Source organism: Orbicella faveolata, unplaced genomic scaffold, assembly GCF_042242905.1.
Source record: "Orbicella faveolata isolate gen_17 unplaced genomic scaffold, um_ofav_v1 contig_46, whole genome shotgun sequence".
NCBI classification, from domain to species: domain Eukaryota; kingdom Metazoa; phylum Cnidaria; class Anthozoa; order Scleractinia; family Merulinidae; genus Orbicella; species Orbicella faveolata.
The window spans coordinates 30,438,053-30,455,931 of record NW_028301576.1 but is presented as its reverse complement, the minus strand read 5'-3'; the positions used below and the strand labels follow the sequence as shown (position 1 = coordinate 30,455,931).

Here is a 17,879-nt window from a genome sequence, read left to right as displayed (position 1 = left end):
AATACAACAGTTCTCACGTGATTCAGTGTGGAAGAGTTGACTTTAAAACAATTCTTAACAATGAAAAGTGAGTACCGTGTTTGCAGAGCTCAAAATTAAGTTTTTCCCAACAATAAAGGTGTAAAAAGATCGATTGCCAAGGTTTTAAAGTGAGTAGTGGTGAGTTATACAAATAAAAAGTGAGCAACTCATCGTGCATAAAATTACAAAATGTCACACAATATTATTTCGTAAACAAAGAAAGGGAAATGACATCCAGTGGCTGGAAACAACTTTCTAATATTTGGTTTGGTACCATCTGCAGATAACTTCGAGATCTGACATTTCCGCGTGATTTCCCGGAAAACCTTCTGTTTTCTTAAAAAACAAGACTTTTGCTCGTTCTTGTCGTATGCATCATGATCTATAATGCCCGTTGCTGTCCTCAGCGTTAACCATGTTTGTCCTTTCAAATACCACACGCGCGTGTCTGAGATATGACAGAACAAATTCCGTTTTACACCTCGTGTGGGAAAACATTGAAAAGGAAAAAAAAAGGGTTGATAAACCACAAAATAGCTCAAACATAGTCATTGTGTTACGATCTATTCCCAGAGTCGAGAAAAAACACATTTAGAACGTGAAAAACCACTGAAAAGTGACATTTTATTTCTCAACTGAAATTCAGACTGTGGGTGTCGCCTCTGAAAAACATTTATCTATTGGCCTACCGCAAAATAGCATAAGATATTAAGCGAATGAACGGATTAGAGAAATATCAGACATGAGTAAATAGCGGAATCTCTGCAGCTTAAATATGACAAACGTACATGTTGCTCTACGCGAGAAACTGATTCAGAGAGTACTGGGATGCAACTAATTAATTTTGAAAGATGTTTGATTAAAGGGCATCAAAAATAAGAATTTGGCGTCTCTGTTTATGAATACGCGTTAATTTGTATCGCCTATGCTGAAATCCAATATTTATTACGATTTCGGGTTTGTCTTAAGACTTTATAAGAGTAATCTAAAAACGTCAAAATCTCACGAGCAATAATGGCCTGGTAAAATTATCTCCTTAAAATATCGTGTGTTGAAATACGTATATAAACTACACTGCAAAATTCGGTTATTTATCTTAGCCTCGTTTTCGGTCGTCGTCGTTGTCGGTCGTGCTTTGGAACAAACTCAGCACAAAGGTCCAGCAGCTAACCAAGGCTGGTCCCTAACCTTGAAATGTTTCTCTTGGTGAGCTAAGTAATGTGGCATTGTCATACTCCCCCCTCCCCCCCCCCCCCAAATTTATTCTTTAAGAGCTGGACCTTTCGCGAGTGACGTGACGGGTCACGAGATTAAGGTCACATGATTGAAAATAGTGCGCATGCCGACACAACCACGATTCAACGTCAAAAGAGTATTTATATATAGAACCTACACTCAAAATACGATTATTTATCTGAGCTTCGTTTTCATGAAGATGTGATTTTGGACATGCGCAGCACGAAGCTCCGGTAGCTAACTGAAAAATGTTCTTCACGTGGATGCAAGTAATCTTGCAAAGTTTCATGCTTTTATCAAAAACTGAACAATTTTTGTCGTTAGCAGCTGGGCCAATACACCATGTTATCAACTAGTTCTACTTTGCCATTTCTGTGGACACTGTGAGTTTTCTGTGACTGGAATTATATTTCACGCGACTCAAATACGACGTGAAAAGTAAGTCTCAGATGCTTAAAATAAAATTCATTTCAAAACATTTTTAGCCAGAAAGAAAAACGATATAGAAGCAAATAAGACTAAGACGAAGCTTGTTACTAAAAAACCAAGGCGTCCAAAAACGAGGCTAACCTATAACTAACTCAAAACTCATAAGGTTCTTCCTACTTACTACTCGCGATACATCAGTGCAACATACAACCCTATGGTAAAGATTTGATTAACGTGACAGTGAGCATTGCCACCACGGATCAAATAACACCTAACCTAAATACAACATTAAATATTGTCTTTAAGACGATTCTAAAATGACGCCAAAATACAATAAAACGCAGACAACTACAAAAAACAGTGAGACTAAATCTGAAGTCCGAATGAAATTGCTCCATGCAGCATTTCTAGCAGTCTTTGAAGTCAGAAAATACATTTTGCTGTTCGTCTCAACAAAAAGCTCTGATTTTAAACAATTATTGGATGAGGTTTTTGTGATATACAGAAGAATCAAAGTCGAGGAGGGGCTTATCACCCTTACCGAGACCTTGATTATTCTGGATATCACAAAAACCGAATCTAAGAAGTGTTTTATTATACATTGAACGAAAAAAAGAATGCAAGTCATGTTTTTGCTTCTTCACTGACGGCAAGCAACACAAAGCGCGCGAACTTGACATGATTACTCTTAGAAATCATGCACCGCGGTCATATATGACATGATTACCCGTGACCTTGAGTGTCCTTGACATGAATATTGTATAATCTGCAGCTAGATGACGTCACAGGCGCTGATTTCGAAAATTCACTGTACGCTTTCGGCCAATCAGAAAAGAGATAGTGAGTTCAATGTGTAATAATCAATGAAATTTATTCAATCGTTCAGTGAATTCTATAACACTGTCCATCGACAGCATTTCTTGACCTTGCCTTAGTTGCAACTACCTATTTTTTGTCGATGTAACCGTACTGGCCATAATAAGTTATACAGTCGAACCAGTGTTAAGCGGCCATCCCTCATTGAGCAGCTAGTTATCAAAGTCCCGAGATTATTGTCAGGAAATACTGTGAATAAAACCCTTTTTAACCGGCTACCTCTACTGAGCGGCCGCGGCCACCTTTTGTCTTCCTGATGAGGATTTCCCATTGTCCTTAACTCTCAAACTACACTAAATAAAACGATAACTGTAAAAATGAGGAACGGTAAAGGTCCCAATAAACTGCTCTGTGTAGGACGTCGACCATTCTGGTTTCAAGCTTTCTCCTTAGAGACTACAGGCTATGTATTCTAATGACATTCCCTTTGTAGTATTTTATAGCAAAGCTTATTTTCGAATTGGAGAAGAACCGGAAGGTCGATTAGAAACAGTTACTGGCTGATCTCTTACTTTGTTTAAGTAATTGAAGTGGCCATAATGATGAGGCAGCCCCATCAACGAGTGGCCGTTACACAAGATTCTACTGCTACGTATTTAAATGATTACTAAAAGAAGGTAGCACTACAGAAAAACTAGAAAATAGTACAAAAATCATCGAAATTTTTAAATCTCATCTCAAATTGTCTAATGAGTTTTACACATTTCCTCAAGTTCTTTCTTCATCGGCCAGTCCTTCAATTTAAGTTCTTTTCCCATTTGAAGAACTTCCCTGGCAATTCTGTTAGCTGTACTAACGTCCTCTGGGTATCTTGTGTAAAGAAGCAATGCCAAGTAGGTTTTGATCCAAACCTTCCATTTGTGATTACCCTCAATAGTGTTTTCAGCAATGTCACTTCCCTTCTCGTACTTTTCGCGGGATTGGTCAAACTTACAAGACTTTTCAAAGCAGATTCCCCAGTTTTTAAAGACTGGAATTGCTTCTCTGTGGTCCGCTTTTTGCATCTCTTCCAAAATTCCCATTGCTTTCTGGTAGTTTTCTTCCGCCTTAGAATATTGATGAACGTACAAATACGAATCTGCCACATCTTTGTGTGCAAACGCAGTCAAAATGTGATTGCCGTAACCGTCCTTTAGAAGATTTAAAGCTTCTAAATAGTTTTCACAAGCCTCCTCGGTTCTTCCCTGTGTTTTTGCGTTATGCCCCATTTGCCCCTGAATTCTTGCCACATCGTATGTAGATTCAGGATTTTCCTTTTCAAAACTTTCAGCTTTTTCGTTTTCATAAACTGAAAGTGCCTTTTTCAAAACAGGTTGTCCTTCCTCTCCTCGATTACAATCTTGTAAGAGGTATCTAGCAAAATGGCTGGCATAAAATACCTCAGACAAACCGTTTTGTTCAAAAAGGTCGCTATTTTCGTCATGCAATTTAATTGCTTTCTCTTGCAACTCCTTCCTGGCACCACCACGTTTCCTTCCTTCGTGGTAACGAAGGCACAAAATTTCCACTCTGTGGATTACTTTCTCTTGAAGTTTGGCAAAATGTTGAAGACCTTTCAAGAAGTCTTCATAAAGATTAATAGGAACGCACGTTCCTATGTAAGGTGCCACCAGCCGACAGTCATTGACAACATCTTCCAGTTGTTTACAGTTCCTGATTTTCCTGTTGCTGAAATCCCTAAGTGCGGACTCGTAATTAAGCCTTTCTGCATTAAACAGATCAAAAGAGTCTTTACATGTATCTTTTCCCCAATATGCCTTGGCATTACTTAAAATCAGAGACAAAAAGTACTCAAGAAATGCCTGTTGGCCATGCGCCAGAATGTGGGGAAGCTTCTTTCTTCCAATTTGTCTTGCGTAACTTCTAATCAATAAGTGAATGAGGTATCGGTCATCCCGTTTCTGTATCAGACACCTTTCTTTCAACTTCATTAAGTATTCAGCATAGTCAATGCCTAATAATGTTTTTGCTGCATTCCTGTCAAAAGATCTAACGAACACAGAAAGGCAAACTAAAGCTGATTGCAACGACTCGTCTAGTTTTTCAAAAGCTATTTCCATCATTCGTTCACACCCAAGTGTTTTTGTAGGGTTGTTTTGTAGCTGTTGAATAAGTTCTTCAACAGTATATTCAGACTCTGATGAAAGGAGATGACCCGCTAGTTGAAGTGCCAATGGGATATGCTCACAGAGTTCGGCTATCTGTTGCAAGTTATCACGCAGGTCCTCAGATTTAGATTCCAATTTAGCGTCAGTCTTGAGAACTTCAATGCTGTCCTCTAAATCCAAGGGGCCTAGTTTGATAGCCTTGACGTTCAAACCCGTGGCACGACCAATGTCTGAACGTCTTGAAGTGATCAGGAACTTGAGTTTGGACTGTGAGCACTTCTTCATCTCTTTTAACAATTCAATAAAAGAGTCTCTAACATCCTCTTCCATTGCATCTTCTGCATTGTCAAGAGCAAGTATTAGCTCATGTTCAAGTCGCCTGCACCAGTTAAGTAAGACATGTCTGGGGTTCTCATTGGTCTGTTGATGACCTGGTACACACACGTTCAAAATCTCCCTCAGCTCTCTTTCCCCTTTACTCTCCTCATGATCACCACTCTCTTCACCCGACTGAACAAATCTCAAAGAACAAAACTTGACGATGCTGCCATGCTTGCTTGCTAGCTGATGACAAGCTTGAATCGCAACAGTAGTTTTTCCAATTCCTGAAATTCCACTGACAAGGACTGCTGCAACTGCCTTGCTGCTGTTGTCTGAGAGGGCTTGAACAATGTCGTTGACCTCCGTTACATGGCCATGTATATTGGCGGGCTCGTCTGGTAACTCACTTTTGAGTTCACTGTCGTCCCGAGATCGCTGCACTCTTGAGGCCTCTTTTGAATGAATTGAGTGTTAAGAAAAAAAGTTCAATTATTTTCCTATGAGGTGATGGCGATCAGAAAGAAAGTATTACAGCCTGCTTCACCCTTTAATTACTACAGAGAGCAACGATTTGGACGCCCTAACTGCCAATAATATTTCCACTAATTAAGATCCGACACCGTATTTTCAAACATTATTCATAAAAACGGTAGAAATTTAATAGAAAATAGGAGGCACGGACTGCCGCCAGAGAAAGACAGACAGTTCAGAACGGTTTCGAACAAAGCCATGCAATATAAGCGCAACTAATAAAAACAAGAAGATCTTTTAGATCTTATAACCGCGCTTTTAAAATTTAACTGTTTGCTTAGCACTACCGTCGGAACGTAGTGCACATTTCAAAGCAGTCATTGATGATTCTTTTCTTACTGTAGACATCATATCACTTGATCAACACAAACTGTATTATTGCACCATCAGTGGTAGCCGTTGACAAATCTCCGATGACGTAATGGTCCTAATCTAGAACTTTCTTCGGGATATGTATGGGCATGAACGATATGAACCACACGATAATAACACTATTAACAACAGCTTTCTTTCTTTAAAGACATGATTAAATTTGATTGGTGTTTTCCACGAGTAAAGGGCTAGCAAAGTAGTCACACAAGTCATGTAATTTAATAATGAAACTATCCCGACCCTCTCTCCTCCGCAGAGGTTCCCAATGGGGCTTTCGTTGTAAAAATCCGCTGGGCAAGGTGGGTGCAGGCGCAAAAGAACGGGATCCACTCTCGCCATTTTATTACGCCTGCACTCACTACGTACAGCGGACTCTCCCCACCTAAAACCTGTCAGAGCCTCTGCGGAGGAGAGAGATCCCGACCGATGTATCGACTTTGGTCACTCTAGTGGCTACAGATTGAAAACGTGACAGAAAATTGGCGTTACTTTCGATTCTCACCAAATTTGGACAGTGGGAAGATCTCATCATTAGCCAATTACAAACCATTTTTCAGCTCTTTTCCTCACATCCTCCCCCCTCGGGAGAATTTTGTCAAGTTAGCTAATTTAGTATGCAAGCAACCGTAATGGCGGTCGCTGTCGACGAAATGTTTATTTGCTCAAAATTGGGGCAAAATCTTTCGGAGATGGAAGTCAGGACATTTGTAAGGATACAGAAAGTAATATGGGACCAGTTGGTGACTTCTAAGGCTGAATTTATCCAGAAGTAAGCTGTATTTTCGTTTTCGTGCCGAAAGCCACGCGGTGAAATATTATCGGTTTGTTCTGCTGTCTTGTTCTGTTTTTTCTCTTAATCATTTTTGTAGCCCGCCGAGGCCATTCTTTCGTCTAAATGAGTTTAACAAAGTTTGAAAAAGATGTTCCCATTCAAGTTTAAGCTCTCAGGCGATAATTCTGGAGTTTTTTGGCCGAAACGTCGGCTTTGTTATGTTCGTGTTTTTCGGTTGCTATGGGCGACCGTGGCTCCCTTAGTTAGGTCAAGTCTGGGGAGTGAGGTCACAAAAAATTCTAATTAATTCTGGTTTTGTTCGATTTCGCTGAAATTTTAGCACGATAAAGCTGGATTGTTAAGGAATAGATTTACCTTCTGCCGATGTGTGGAAACTATTAACGCTAAAGTGATATATCGCTTCGATGTCAGGGTTTTGAAGAGATTTTTTTTGCAACGTGTAGGTTCGGCGTGATTTTGTAATCTGAGATTGTTGTTGACCCTGAAGAAACAAGGTTTGGCGAGTAAACATTACAGACTGCGTAATTCAAAGTTGGCCGAGTGGAGATCTGCGTCTGGTCTCCGACAAAAAAAAAATAAAAAAAAATAAAAAAAAATAATAAACCAAGGGTAGAACATGAACCGCGCTCGGCCCATGGCCGCGCGGTTAATTACTAATACTATAACTATGCATTGCCCTTGTATAAAATTGAAATAAGATTTATTTATAATCAGGGAGTTTGGGGGCGGGGGGGGGGAAGGAAGGTGGGTGACTGATAGCCCACCCGTTCACCCGCCTGATTGGATAGATGGGTGGATGGATGGAAACCCAAGGGGTCAAAGGCGATCCATTCTGATAGGAAAATTATTGCTTTAGAAATCTAACCTTTCTCTTTTGCCAAATCATCGAGCTTCTTGGACATCTCATCTAGTTTATCTGCAAAAAAGATGTAAGTCGTGATTCAATCGTCATGGGCAGAAACCTCTTACAGAAAAAAGTAAATTGCAATGCAAGGATTGAAATGCAAAATTTCATCTAGTTGAACAAGTCTTATAATGGATTTAAACCTCATACTTACTGTGCGACATAACGGTAGCATATTGTTCAAGTTAAGGTGGCTGAACACAGTTTTTGATACCTGTGTTTCATTCACCTTTTTCTCTAAAACCCTTGATCCCTCGGTCGCCAAAAATGGCAGTAGGCAAGGTAACAACATAAACTTTGGTTTTTTGATAGTTAAGCTGACGTGATGTGTCGTTGCCATGGCAACATGAGCAAATACAAACAGGCCTTTAAAATCGGTTTAGTTTATTTGTATAAAATCTAGTCATTAGATTTTCTTTATAATTTGCATGTAGCAAGCTTGTAACGATACTCACACGTTAACACCATTTTGATAATAATTTAACAGAGAGATCTTTAATTATCCCTTGTTGAAGGTTTACTGAAATATCTAGAATTTCCTTTGTTAAAGTTCAGTTTTTTTCAATACTCCAGTTACTTATTTCCTAAAGTATTTTCGTGCCAAATTTCGTGAATTCTAATGAGTGGTTCTCGAGAAAAAGACGTATTTCCGAGAAAGCAAGTTTTCATTCGATCGCAATTTTTTTTTACTTACTGCGCATGCGCTGCATTTAACTGGGTTCTTTCGGTAACAAAGAAAAAGCTGAGAATTGCTGGGTTTTTTGCATCGTTACCTTTTCTAACATATCTTTGTAATAAAAGGTTAAAACCATCAATACACTGCGTTCAATTATAGAGAAAAATAGCACAGATTGTGCGGGTGTTGAGTAAATAAAATGATCGCTCTATTGACGGCATGTTTGTTTTTTGTAATCCTTGTGCGCGCGCTGAATCGCATCAGCAAAAGCGCGCGCGAAAACTGTGTTCGGCCACCTTAATATAACTTAAATTTAAATAACTTAAATTTTAGGAGCTGTTACATTTTATACCTCTCCAGCTCTGGCACCAAAATAGCGCCTTGAACATGGTTTGTTCGTGCTTAATGACGTTATCCGCTTTCACAAATGTGAATTTTTAGTACAAAGAATTTTTAAGGTTGCGCCGATCAAATTCGGACATATTTTCGTTTTCGTGCTATTTTCTCTTGTGTTTATATCTATTTTGCACGTTTTCTATTTGTGTTTTCACAACTTCCTCGTTGAATTTCGCGATGAAAGTCTCTCGAGCTTTTGATCAGATGTAAACGTGTTTTCTGCCCTTGTCACTTCTCCATTCGTCCCGTGTTCTCGCGAGTTTACACACGACCATTTAGATTTACGTTAATTTCTAGTTTACTTTTTTAAAACCCTAGCAGGTAACAGAACGTAATATAACATACACATGTATCATGAACCAAAAAAACCTTAAGTAAAGATCACTGAAGACTACAGTTCAAATACAATAGTTAAGAATCACCGTCAAATTTCTTATCTTATAATAATGCTACCGTAAATACTCGCTTCTGATTGGTTGGAAGCGGACCAATTTATCCCAAGTTGTATCGATAGCTGAACAATTAAAATTAATTTTAATTGTATCGGTCACATTTGAGCAATGGAGTCGGACAAAACTTCTAGGTTTTCCGTCTCAGACAAACAAAAAGCTTCTTATGAAGAAGCAGCACTAAGCAAAAACACCAAAAATACGTTTTCATGCGAGTTTTGTCGGTAAAATAACGCTTTTACCGTTTCGACGTGCACTTCCTTTCCTGTAGGTCATTTATTATGTCGCTCACGCGCTCAGAGTTTTGACAGCTCTCAAGCCAATAATATTCAACTTCATGTTGCAGACTTGGGACATGCTCGTCTTTGTGGCTCGTTTGCGAAAAAAAGAAATTATTTTATGGAGAACTTTGGCGAAAAGTGTTGAGAAAACAATGTTACAAAACTAAAATATTCAATCACAGCGTGGCTTCATTTTAGCAACCCTCTATAACGAAAAGACGTCAGATAAAAGCTTGTACTTACGGTTGCCGTATTATTAACAGAAAATCGATCTTTTTTCTCGAAACAATAAGGGATTAATTGTACGCGTGAACAGATCGGACTTTTTCTAATTTCCACTCGTGGCTGCAGCAGCCACTCGTGGAAATTACTAAAAAGTCCGATCTGTTCACGCGTACAATTAATCCCTTATTATTTCTCGAACAGATCGATTTCCTATACTAATTCTTCAATCTTACCCTTGACGTCATCATCATCTTTCTTTAACTGTTTCAGTAGATCTTTATAATCTTCTTCAGCTACAGGATCCATACCCTCAGTCTTCAATTTGTCAATAGCAACTCCATAACTTGGTCCTCCCAATCTCACGAGTGCGTCCCGGATGTCCGTCCATTGGTTATTAAACGTTACATCATCAACAGAGGCGTGTTCTGCATGACCATACACGGTGTTTCGAAAATACTTTACGCGAACCATGTCTGCTTCAGGACTGATGTCTGTTACAGGAGGAAGTTTGTCCCACGAGCTAGTTGTTGTAGGAGGACTTAACCCACAAATGTTTCTCAAAAGAACACTCAAAAGAGTGATGTCAAACTGCTTTGATGACACCATTGCAGTGGCAGACGGGTACAGTATGCTCCACTGTTTTGGGTTAAGGACTCTTTTCTTGCTAAGTGCTAGTAGATTTTTACGAACAGTGGCACTAGCCAAAACTGAGGAAAGCTTTGCCGGTGGGTGAATGCCATCAAAAATGTGTCTCAGGGCGTCTGATCCAACATCGATAAGAAGACGACACAACCGCGCATAATTTGTTGTCTCTTTAGTTGATGTTACTGTTGGTGCAGCCATAAAGAAAGTTGGCTTCCAAATCTCTGGGGTACAGAAATTACAATGGAACAAAATTAATGAATATTTAACAATATCGACAGGGTTGGAACCCAAACATAATACTTAAGTTTTTGCATGAAATTTCGACCGCCACAAGTCTTCTATTTAACTATGGAGAGAAATGAATCACTAAGAACATTTGATGAAATATTACATGCATGGTGTTCCCAGCTGTCTATTTTTCCGAATTGTTTCCTCATAATTAAAAATACCTTAGACCGTCGATCCACGAGCAAGGAACGAGAGAAGCTTGAGTTTCACTGTTTATTTCTCTTGAAAAATGTCTCAAATTGTAACTAAAAAACCTCCCCCGCTTTTATTTGCCTTTTGTCCTCATAAAAGAATAACTCTAAAACGTTTTTCATTCCTAAAATCAAATTAGATGGAAAGTTAGACAAGACCAGTTAAAGTGCACCTAACCCCAAAAATGTTTTTTCGCTAAAACGAATCCACTTGTTATTCGAAGCATTTGGGCGAAAAAATTTTTGAATTTGGTTGAATCCTCGATTTTCTATGCCCTTTCAAAGTCGCGCCTGAAGTGTTACACGACCGCGTTTTAGGGAGTCTGGGGCGGCGGTTGTTGATGACGTCTACCTAGGTACCAAACACAATGGCGCCTCAGTCAGCTCTCAGTCCGGGTCTCAGTCACCATTTTATCACCGGAAAGAATTTCTTCAGAGAATACTTACTCTAAGGACAAACACTTTATCAACAAGTCTAACCATTTTTTTCTCTATATATTGGATAGGTATAAAAGGTAAAGTCTGAGCCTAGACGCCCATCAGGCCGGTGCCCATCTCTGGTTTCTGTAGCATGAAGTGACTAGAACTCATTCAAAAATTAAAACAAGAAATATATTGTACCTTTAAATTCAAATTGCGTATGCGTTATCATATTTGTCGTGATTAACTCGTCAAACCTGTCCATTTGCAAGGCTACTAAAACCAAGACCTTTGTCGAAACGTTATGGTATCGCAGTTAATGATGGAGAAATTTACAGTTAGGTGATACGGCTTCTACTTGAGGAGATAATGGAGTGGGCAAGTACCATAGTAGGTCCATAATGTGGGAAGGTGTTGTTACTGTGAGCCCCATTGTGTAGCTACAAGATAGACCGTCTGTTTCTGGGACATGGGTTGACTTGACGAGGTGGTTTAGTGAGCCTTAAAATCAGATGTATGCACAATGCAAGTTTCTCGGTTTGGCATACAGCTTACAGGGCTTTTTATCAGTTTTTGACGAAATGAAAAAGCCTTGCAAAAGACAAACATTTAACTACTAGCCTGCAGTGCAGACGTATTTTGGGCGCGCGAGTGCACATTTTCATATTAGGCCGCCATCTTGGATTTGGTAACTGTGGGGGATTGGGGCGTAGCCTGTAGGACAGGCAGATTAGCGAGGCAGTGAGCGAGACGTGATACACGGGCGCGGAACGCGACCATGAGTGCGAAGCGCGAGACGAAATTTTTTTGCCTTGCGCTTCGCGCTCGTGGTCGCGCTTCGCTCTCTGGCCCACCTGTTCTGCAGGCTAACTGGGGCGAGGAAATATTTACCGAGGGAGTAGGCGTCAGGTGGAAGAAATGGGCAAGGGGGGAGGGGGAGGGGAAGGAAAAATATTTCATTTTTTCAAAAATATCTCAAGTGCCCCACCCCCCACCCCTACCCCGCCTCTGCACCAATCCTCTACCGGTCAAGCATCCAATTACAATCCAAGATGGTGGCATCGAAAACTCGATTTATCTAGCGTTTCGATCCAAAACAACGCCTGCACTGGAGGCTTTTTAACTACAACTACTTTAGTCTATGTTTCTTCACCCTGAAACTCTAGTAGGCTTTAATCAACTTACATGACTGAGAAATTATCAAACACAAATTTGTGGTGTTCACACCAATCATACAGGGATGCTTTCCACCAAATATCAAATTAAAAAGTCTACCATGCATCTGTGTTAGTTGAGCGATAAAATATTGATAGAGCGTGAACATTCAGTTCAGACATCACAAAAATGATGCATCAAATAAAATGCATACATTATTTTCGGGTATCACAGGTCAATTTTAACATATTACGAGTAAATATAATGTACATCACACGTGCATACAGTTCATTTTGCTACCATCTTTGTACTAGCCTATTCCTGGTCCTCTCCTTTTCTCTCCCAGACCCCGCTTGTCGCCCACCCACTGACTGTGAGCCTGGAATAGGCCATCTGTGTACCTTTGGAAAGTACAATGCTAAAGAAAATGAAGAATCTGTTAGGTAGGCCAGTGGCATCCTACATAGAAGTCCTTATGGCTCATCATGCAATCTTTCCTTCATTGAGAAGGAAAGACTATGTGACGAGCCATACTAAAAAAAAAATTGAATTAGAAAAATACATTGTGATTACGACAAATAAACTACTTTCTTTTACTGAAAAATGGTCCAACTCTTTCAAAAAACTATTGGAGGACAGCTGTGCAAATACAAATATTGTTGGTATCTATTTGTGACTTAAATTTATCAATATGTCAGTAATTGTATTGTATGGTAGTATTAGTATTGTTCTCAGTAGTATAGGTATTGTTTTGTTAGTAATATCGTATTCTAAGTAGTTTCATATTTCTTTAAGCTGTTTTAGTACCATATTGTTAACAATATAAGTATTACTTTATTAGTAGTATAGTTTACATGTAAATAGTGTTTTGTAACTTGTTGTGTATGAAATAAATAATTTTTTCTTAGAAAAAAAAAGAGGCTAGCAAGACCAGTAGCAAACCAAAATGGATGGTTTTGCCGCAACTGTGCAGCCCATGGTGGACACGGGGGTGCTTGAGGTAAATCCTGCAATGGAGCCAAAGAACACCCTGAAACACCTAGCTTGTAGTTCTGCCTAGAATAGCGAAAGTGACACCTTAGAATATCTCTCAAGAGCAACAAACCACAAAAAACAAACATCAAAATAATGGCAAATTTCAGAAGCGTCAAATTCTACACGACGAAATTTAACAACGGAATACATGCAGACATATGATCTCCTAAGCATTAGTTAGACTACTGCCAAACAGCTTCACTCAACCCTGTTGCTCCTACTAATATTATGGTACTGAGTGCTAAATAAGTTGAAAACTGAATTTAGAAGGAAAAGAGAACAGCAAATGAACAAATATCACGACCAACTGTTGGTCTATTACCCTATTAGAGGGTAGCAAAGAGTTTTCACATTACGTGTGATGGCTCTAAAATTAGCAGTGTGAGGCCTGATTGAGACCAAATTAGCCACATGACACAGGACCCAACATCATAACGTGATCCATGATTTGCTATTTTACAAGCATGTGATGCATGATTTACCAATTAGATTTCCATGATAAGCGAACATTCTTTGAACTAGAAGGATACCAGTCATTCAAAGTAAATAGTGAATAGAGTCTTCAGGTTACCATGTAACAATTAGATTACGAGGTGATAGTTGATGAGACTGTAGGCAGAATCAACCATCAGCTCACAGAAATTGAGAGCGAATAATCTAATAGTTTTAGTAGAATCCTAACTGAAATTAATGCAGATAATTGGTTTCCAATTATTTTTCTTTGTATTATTAAGCTTTAACATGCTTTAACAAAATCACACAGACTGAATCGTCATTGGAAATTTGCAGTTATCTACACAAAAAAACGTTAGTGTCCTTCCTATAGTCTTCTTAGGAATTTAATTATCCATTTGGATCTAAACTTTCCTCCAAAACTTCGGGAAAACAAAAAAAACATCGCTATTTCATAGACAACTGGGGCCACTGCACTCTAATTAAGCACTAGAGTATTTCTATCGAGGAACTATTGGCTGATAGTTTCCCTGCGGATATTTGATGTTCTTAAAACAAATATTTGCCACGGATGGCACTATGGGCTGATAGTGTCTCTCCGTGGATGAACACTATCGCATCACATGATCGATTTAAACCAATAAGAATAGGAAAAAATTTAGCGGTGAACTATAATGGCTAATAGTATATGAGTAATTCAGCCAATCAGATTGCAGCAGTTCCATTAGCAATAAGTATACTAGAAGAATACTACTAAATACCTTTAGAGGTGTCTCACCTCCAAGTGATGTAGCGCATCCAGTTTAAACTATAGATACCTTAACACCATATCAAATTAAAGCTTATAGAGCTGGCTATCACACTTTACCGAGAATTTTGAAATTATATGAATTGTTAAATTTTTGCAAGTGTCCAAGTCACCTTTTGAAAGCTACATGTCAGAGCGAATTTTGTTTTTCACTTATTTAATTTCCCCCTCAGTGTCCCGACCCAAAGTCTGCAATTTGCCATATCACCATGTTCAATTTCAGTGAAAAGTTACTCAACATTCTCGAAACAGGTTTAAAATATTTGGAGGAAGGAAAAAAACAGGCAGGTGGAGATAGCCGAGAGTGGTCTGAAGAAGGGAAAATCTCACCCCTCTAGGTTCACTTCGCTCGCCCTATTTTATTTTTCACCACTCAGTGGGAGCCTGTTGACAGACAGTGCCAACTCTCCCAGATTATTCAGGAGCCAGCTGGATACAGACCGAATCTCCCGGCCTCCAGAACGGGTCAACACTTTTATTGTGGCCAATAAGTGTCATTTTTGGGGGGTAATGTTTGGAATATTTGCCAATACGTTTCTGTGATTGAATCGGCAGAGTTCTACCTCTAACGATGCTTTTAGGATCGAGAAAGTAAAATTGGCAATGTACTTACTTCTTTTTACGTGACACGTGATTGGTGAAAACAATGATTTAATAGAAAAACGCAGCGTGATATGTGATTGGTACCCCCCTTTGCCACCCTCTATTACAGTCGTTGGTTAGAAAACTCAAAGCCTAAATCAGGAGTTTTAAAATGTCAACTAAGTGAGTAGTTTAATTTGATAATTCGCCTGAACCCTGTATAAACACCGACTCAAAATCAACAAGAGATAAAAACTAAGTTTCAATTTCAAATTGAGCGAGCTGACGGCCAACAGAAGTTCGTTTGTCTACAATATTTCTATGAAAATAACCAGGCTTACGTTTAATTTATAAACATTCATCCTAGCGTAGTTCTTTTTTAGTTTAAATCTGCCTTACAGCATAGTGCACGTTAGCTTGAAAAACGCTCAGGTTAGCCTGTCAACGGTCAGTTCTTGATACATGAAACACACATAGTATTTATCCTCAGCTTGCACTGAACGATGCATAATTATATAAACATCTTTTGCCATCTGCAGTTTTTGGTACAGCCTACACAAAACCCATTTAATAGAAAGTAAAACATCAGCAAAAGTTATCCAAAACAAACCTGCCAACTATAGGTTCCAAGATCACAGCAGTAGCAGATTCATCTACTTTAGGATGCAATTTAAGTCAATCAACACATGTATGATGTAAGCTTCCACCGAACACAATCGTTTAAAACATTGTGTTTGCATCCGGGTTTGAAGCAGAATCCGAGAAATTTCTGACAGCAATGGTTTCGTTGATTAACCTAGACAGAATAGAAAACTTGATTTCCACAAATCCTGTCGAGTCTTCGACGACTTCGTGAATAACCGATCAAAACGTAGGTTTTTTCCTGGAAGATGGAATTCTGAGAACTGTCTGGTCGGTACCAGTCTCTAACGTTCGGCAGCCTCGATTTAACGCTAATGTTAGCGAAGCAAGACCCAGGCCTCAGCTCGTTTCAACGTCACTCGCGCCATAAGCTCCGTTGGGGGTCGTTTCGCCTGGTACGTTCGTCTATTTGTTCTGTACGCGTAGCTGTCGTTCGCCGGGTTTTCTTGCGCTTTTTCGCCCCTCCCTCCCCCTCGTTTTTTTTCCCTTCCTTTCCTCACCTCTTACTCCACCGGTTGTTATCGGTGTGACTCAGTGCAAAGAGCCTCGCTCTGGTAGCGGTTTCCATAGCAACTGTCTAAGCACCTACCCCGTCTCTCCCCGCCTGCAGTCAACCTCGTTCCCAGGGTCCTCCCAGTACCCTGGTTAAATCACAACCCTGATTTTCATCAAAACCCTAACAAACTAATATATCCCTGAAACGCTAATTGCTTGCAAATTCCAAAAATGTATATTTCAATGCTATGTCAATTATTGTAACTTGACACCGGGCTCTCAAATTATCACATGCTGTGCACGTCCCCTATGCACTTGAGAAAATATATTTATGTGCAATTTTTTAAAAAAAAAAATGTCTTTTTACTTGTATTCTAAAGTAAACAAATGACCAACTGATATAAATGAGAAATTTTGCAAAATTTGAAAATGCGGAGCTATGGCAACCATCTAAAGTTGCGCAATCTATTTAAATTGTAGAACATTTTTAATTTGATAACTTCTATGCTAAGAATTCTATGCCAAATTACCTCTCTCATATCAATTAACCCAGAGAGACCTAGTAATCCTGAAAATTTGAGGTTAAAAGCATACATCCTTCTTAAGATATCTTTTTATTCAAAGGTAAAAATAACTCGTTTTGAGAAAACCAGCTTTGAATTTACAGGGAGAAATGCTTCTCAAAATAAAACTTCAATATCTTAAGATTCAAATTCCAGTGCAAACAAAAATTCGAATATTTTACAGAATTTTAGGTAGAAACACCCCCCCCCCCCCCATCTTAACCCCGGGTCGGGTGGTTCGAAAACCAATAACGCTAACCTAGGAGCTGATTAAAAGTTAACTGAAATATCATTTTTTCTGTATAAGAATATTTTCACTTCTCTTGATTTGTGTAGTTTGAGGTAACTCAAGCTCAAAACTGAATGACACAAAATATAAACAGGAGACCTCACAGAAAAAAAACACAAAACTGAAATCAAATTTCTCGTTAATCCTGGGTTAGCCTAATTTCTGGCTTTGAACAAGCCGGCCTAGTTGGTTACTGCTTAAAGGGGTTCAGTCACGGTATTTTGAGTTATTTTTGCCACATACAAAATTACCTTCAAATGGCAGGAAACCTGAAATTAACAGTTTAATAAGATAGAAAAACACCAAAGAGATAATGATAAAACATAGAGGAACAAGGATGGCTAAGGATGGAGAAGATTAACACGGATTACAAACGACGAATTTGAAAAATTGAGGCTAAACTTTTCAATGTGCGCAAACCGTGACTGAGCTCCTTTAATTTCCTTATTCTCGTGAGTCACGCTCTAATCTCGAGCCCAGACTCTTCGGCTCGTACAGCGGTTGGGTTACAGGGAAGTCTTCCTGGCGACCCAACCGTTGACCGAGCCGGGATATCAGGCCTGCTTCCACCGCCCATCAATTTTCTGAAGTGTCAGCCTTTGCGACTCCTGCATGGGGACAAGTATACTCCCCACCTTCACCCCTACTCACTCGGGAACAACGTTTAGGACAATAGGAAGCCGTGGGGATCTTGT

The 17,879-nt window shown here is 39.3% G+C and overlaps 1 protein-coding gene across 7 annotated transcripts; it reads right to left on the bottom strand.

Moving 5' to 3' along the window:
- Positions 1-611: 611 nt before the first annotated feature.
- Positions 612-16,446, bottom strand: LOC110059822 (uncharacterized). Of its 7 annotated transcripts, none has more exons than XM_089277127.1 (5): positions 15,806-16,446; positions 12,603-14,623; positions 9,852-10,484; positions 7,553-7,603; positions 612-5,443 (listed from the first exon to the last, which is right to left on the bottom strand). In XM_089277127.1, the coding sequence occupies exons 3-5, from the start codon at positions 10,459-10,461 to the stop codon at positions 3,249-3,251; spliced, it is 2,856 nt and encodes a 951-aa protein (XP_089133253.1). In that variant the 5' UTR covers positions 10,462-10,484; positions 12,603-14,623; positions 15,806-16,446; the 3' UTR covers positions 612-3,248. The 7 variants fall into 7 exon arrangements, with proteins under 7 accessions (XP_089133253.1, XP_089133254.1, XP_089133252.1 ...); XM_089277128.1 differs by having other exon boundaries at positions 12,618-14,623; XM_089277126.1 differs by having other exon boundaries at positions 12,633-14,623.
- Between the last annotated feature and the right edge of the window lie 1,433 nt (positions 16,447-17,879).

Bases quoted from the DNA above. Each gene is read 5' to 3' on its own strand.
- LOC110059822 (XM_089277127.1), bottom strand. From the start codon at position 10,461: ATGGCTGCACCAACAGTAACATCAACTAAAGAGACAACAAATTATGCG. The intron at 7,604-9,851 runs GTAAGATTGAAG...TCTTTTTTGCAG, and splicing joins AGATGATGATGACGTCAAGG to ATAAACTAGATGAGATGTCC. The intron at 5,444-7,552 runs GTTAGATTTCTA...TTCATTCAAAAG, and splicing joins TGATTTGGCAAAAGAGAAAG to AGGCCTCAAGAGTGCAGCGA.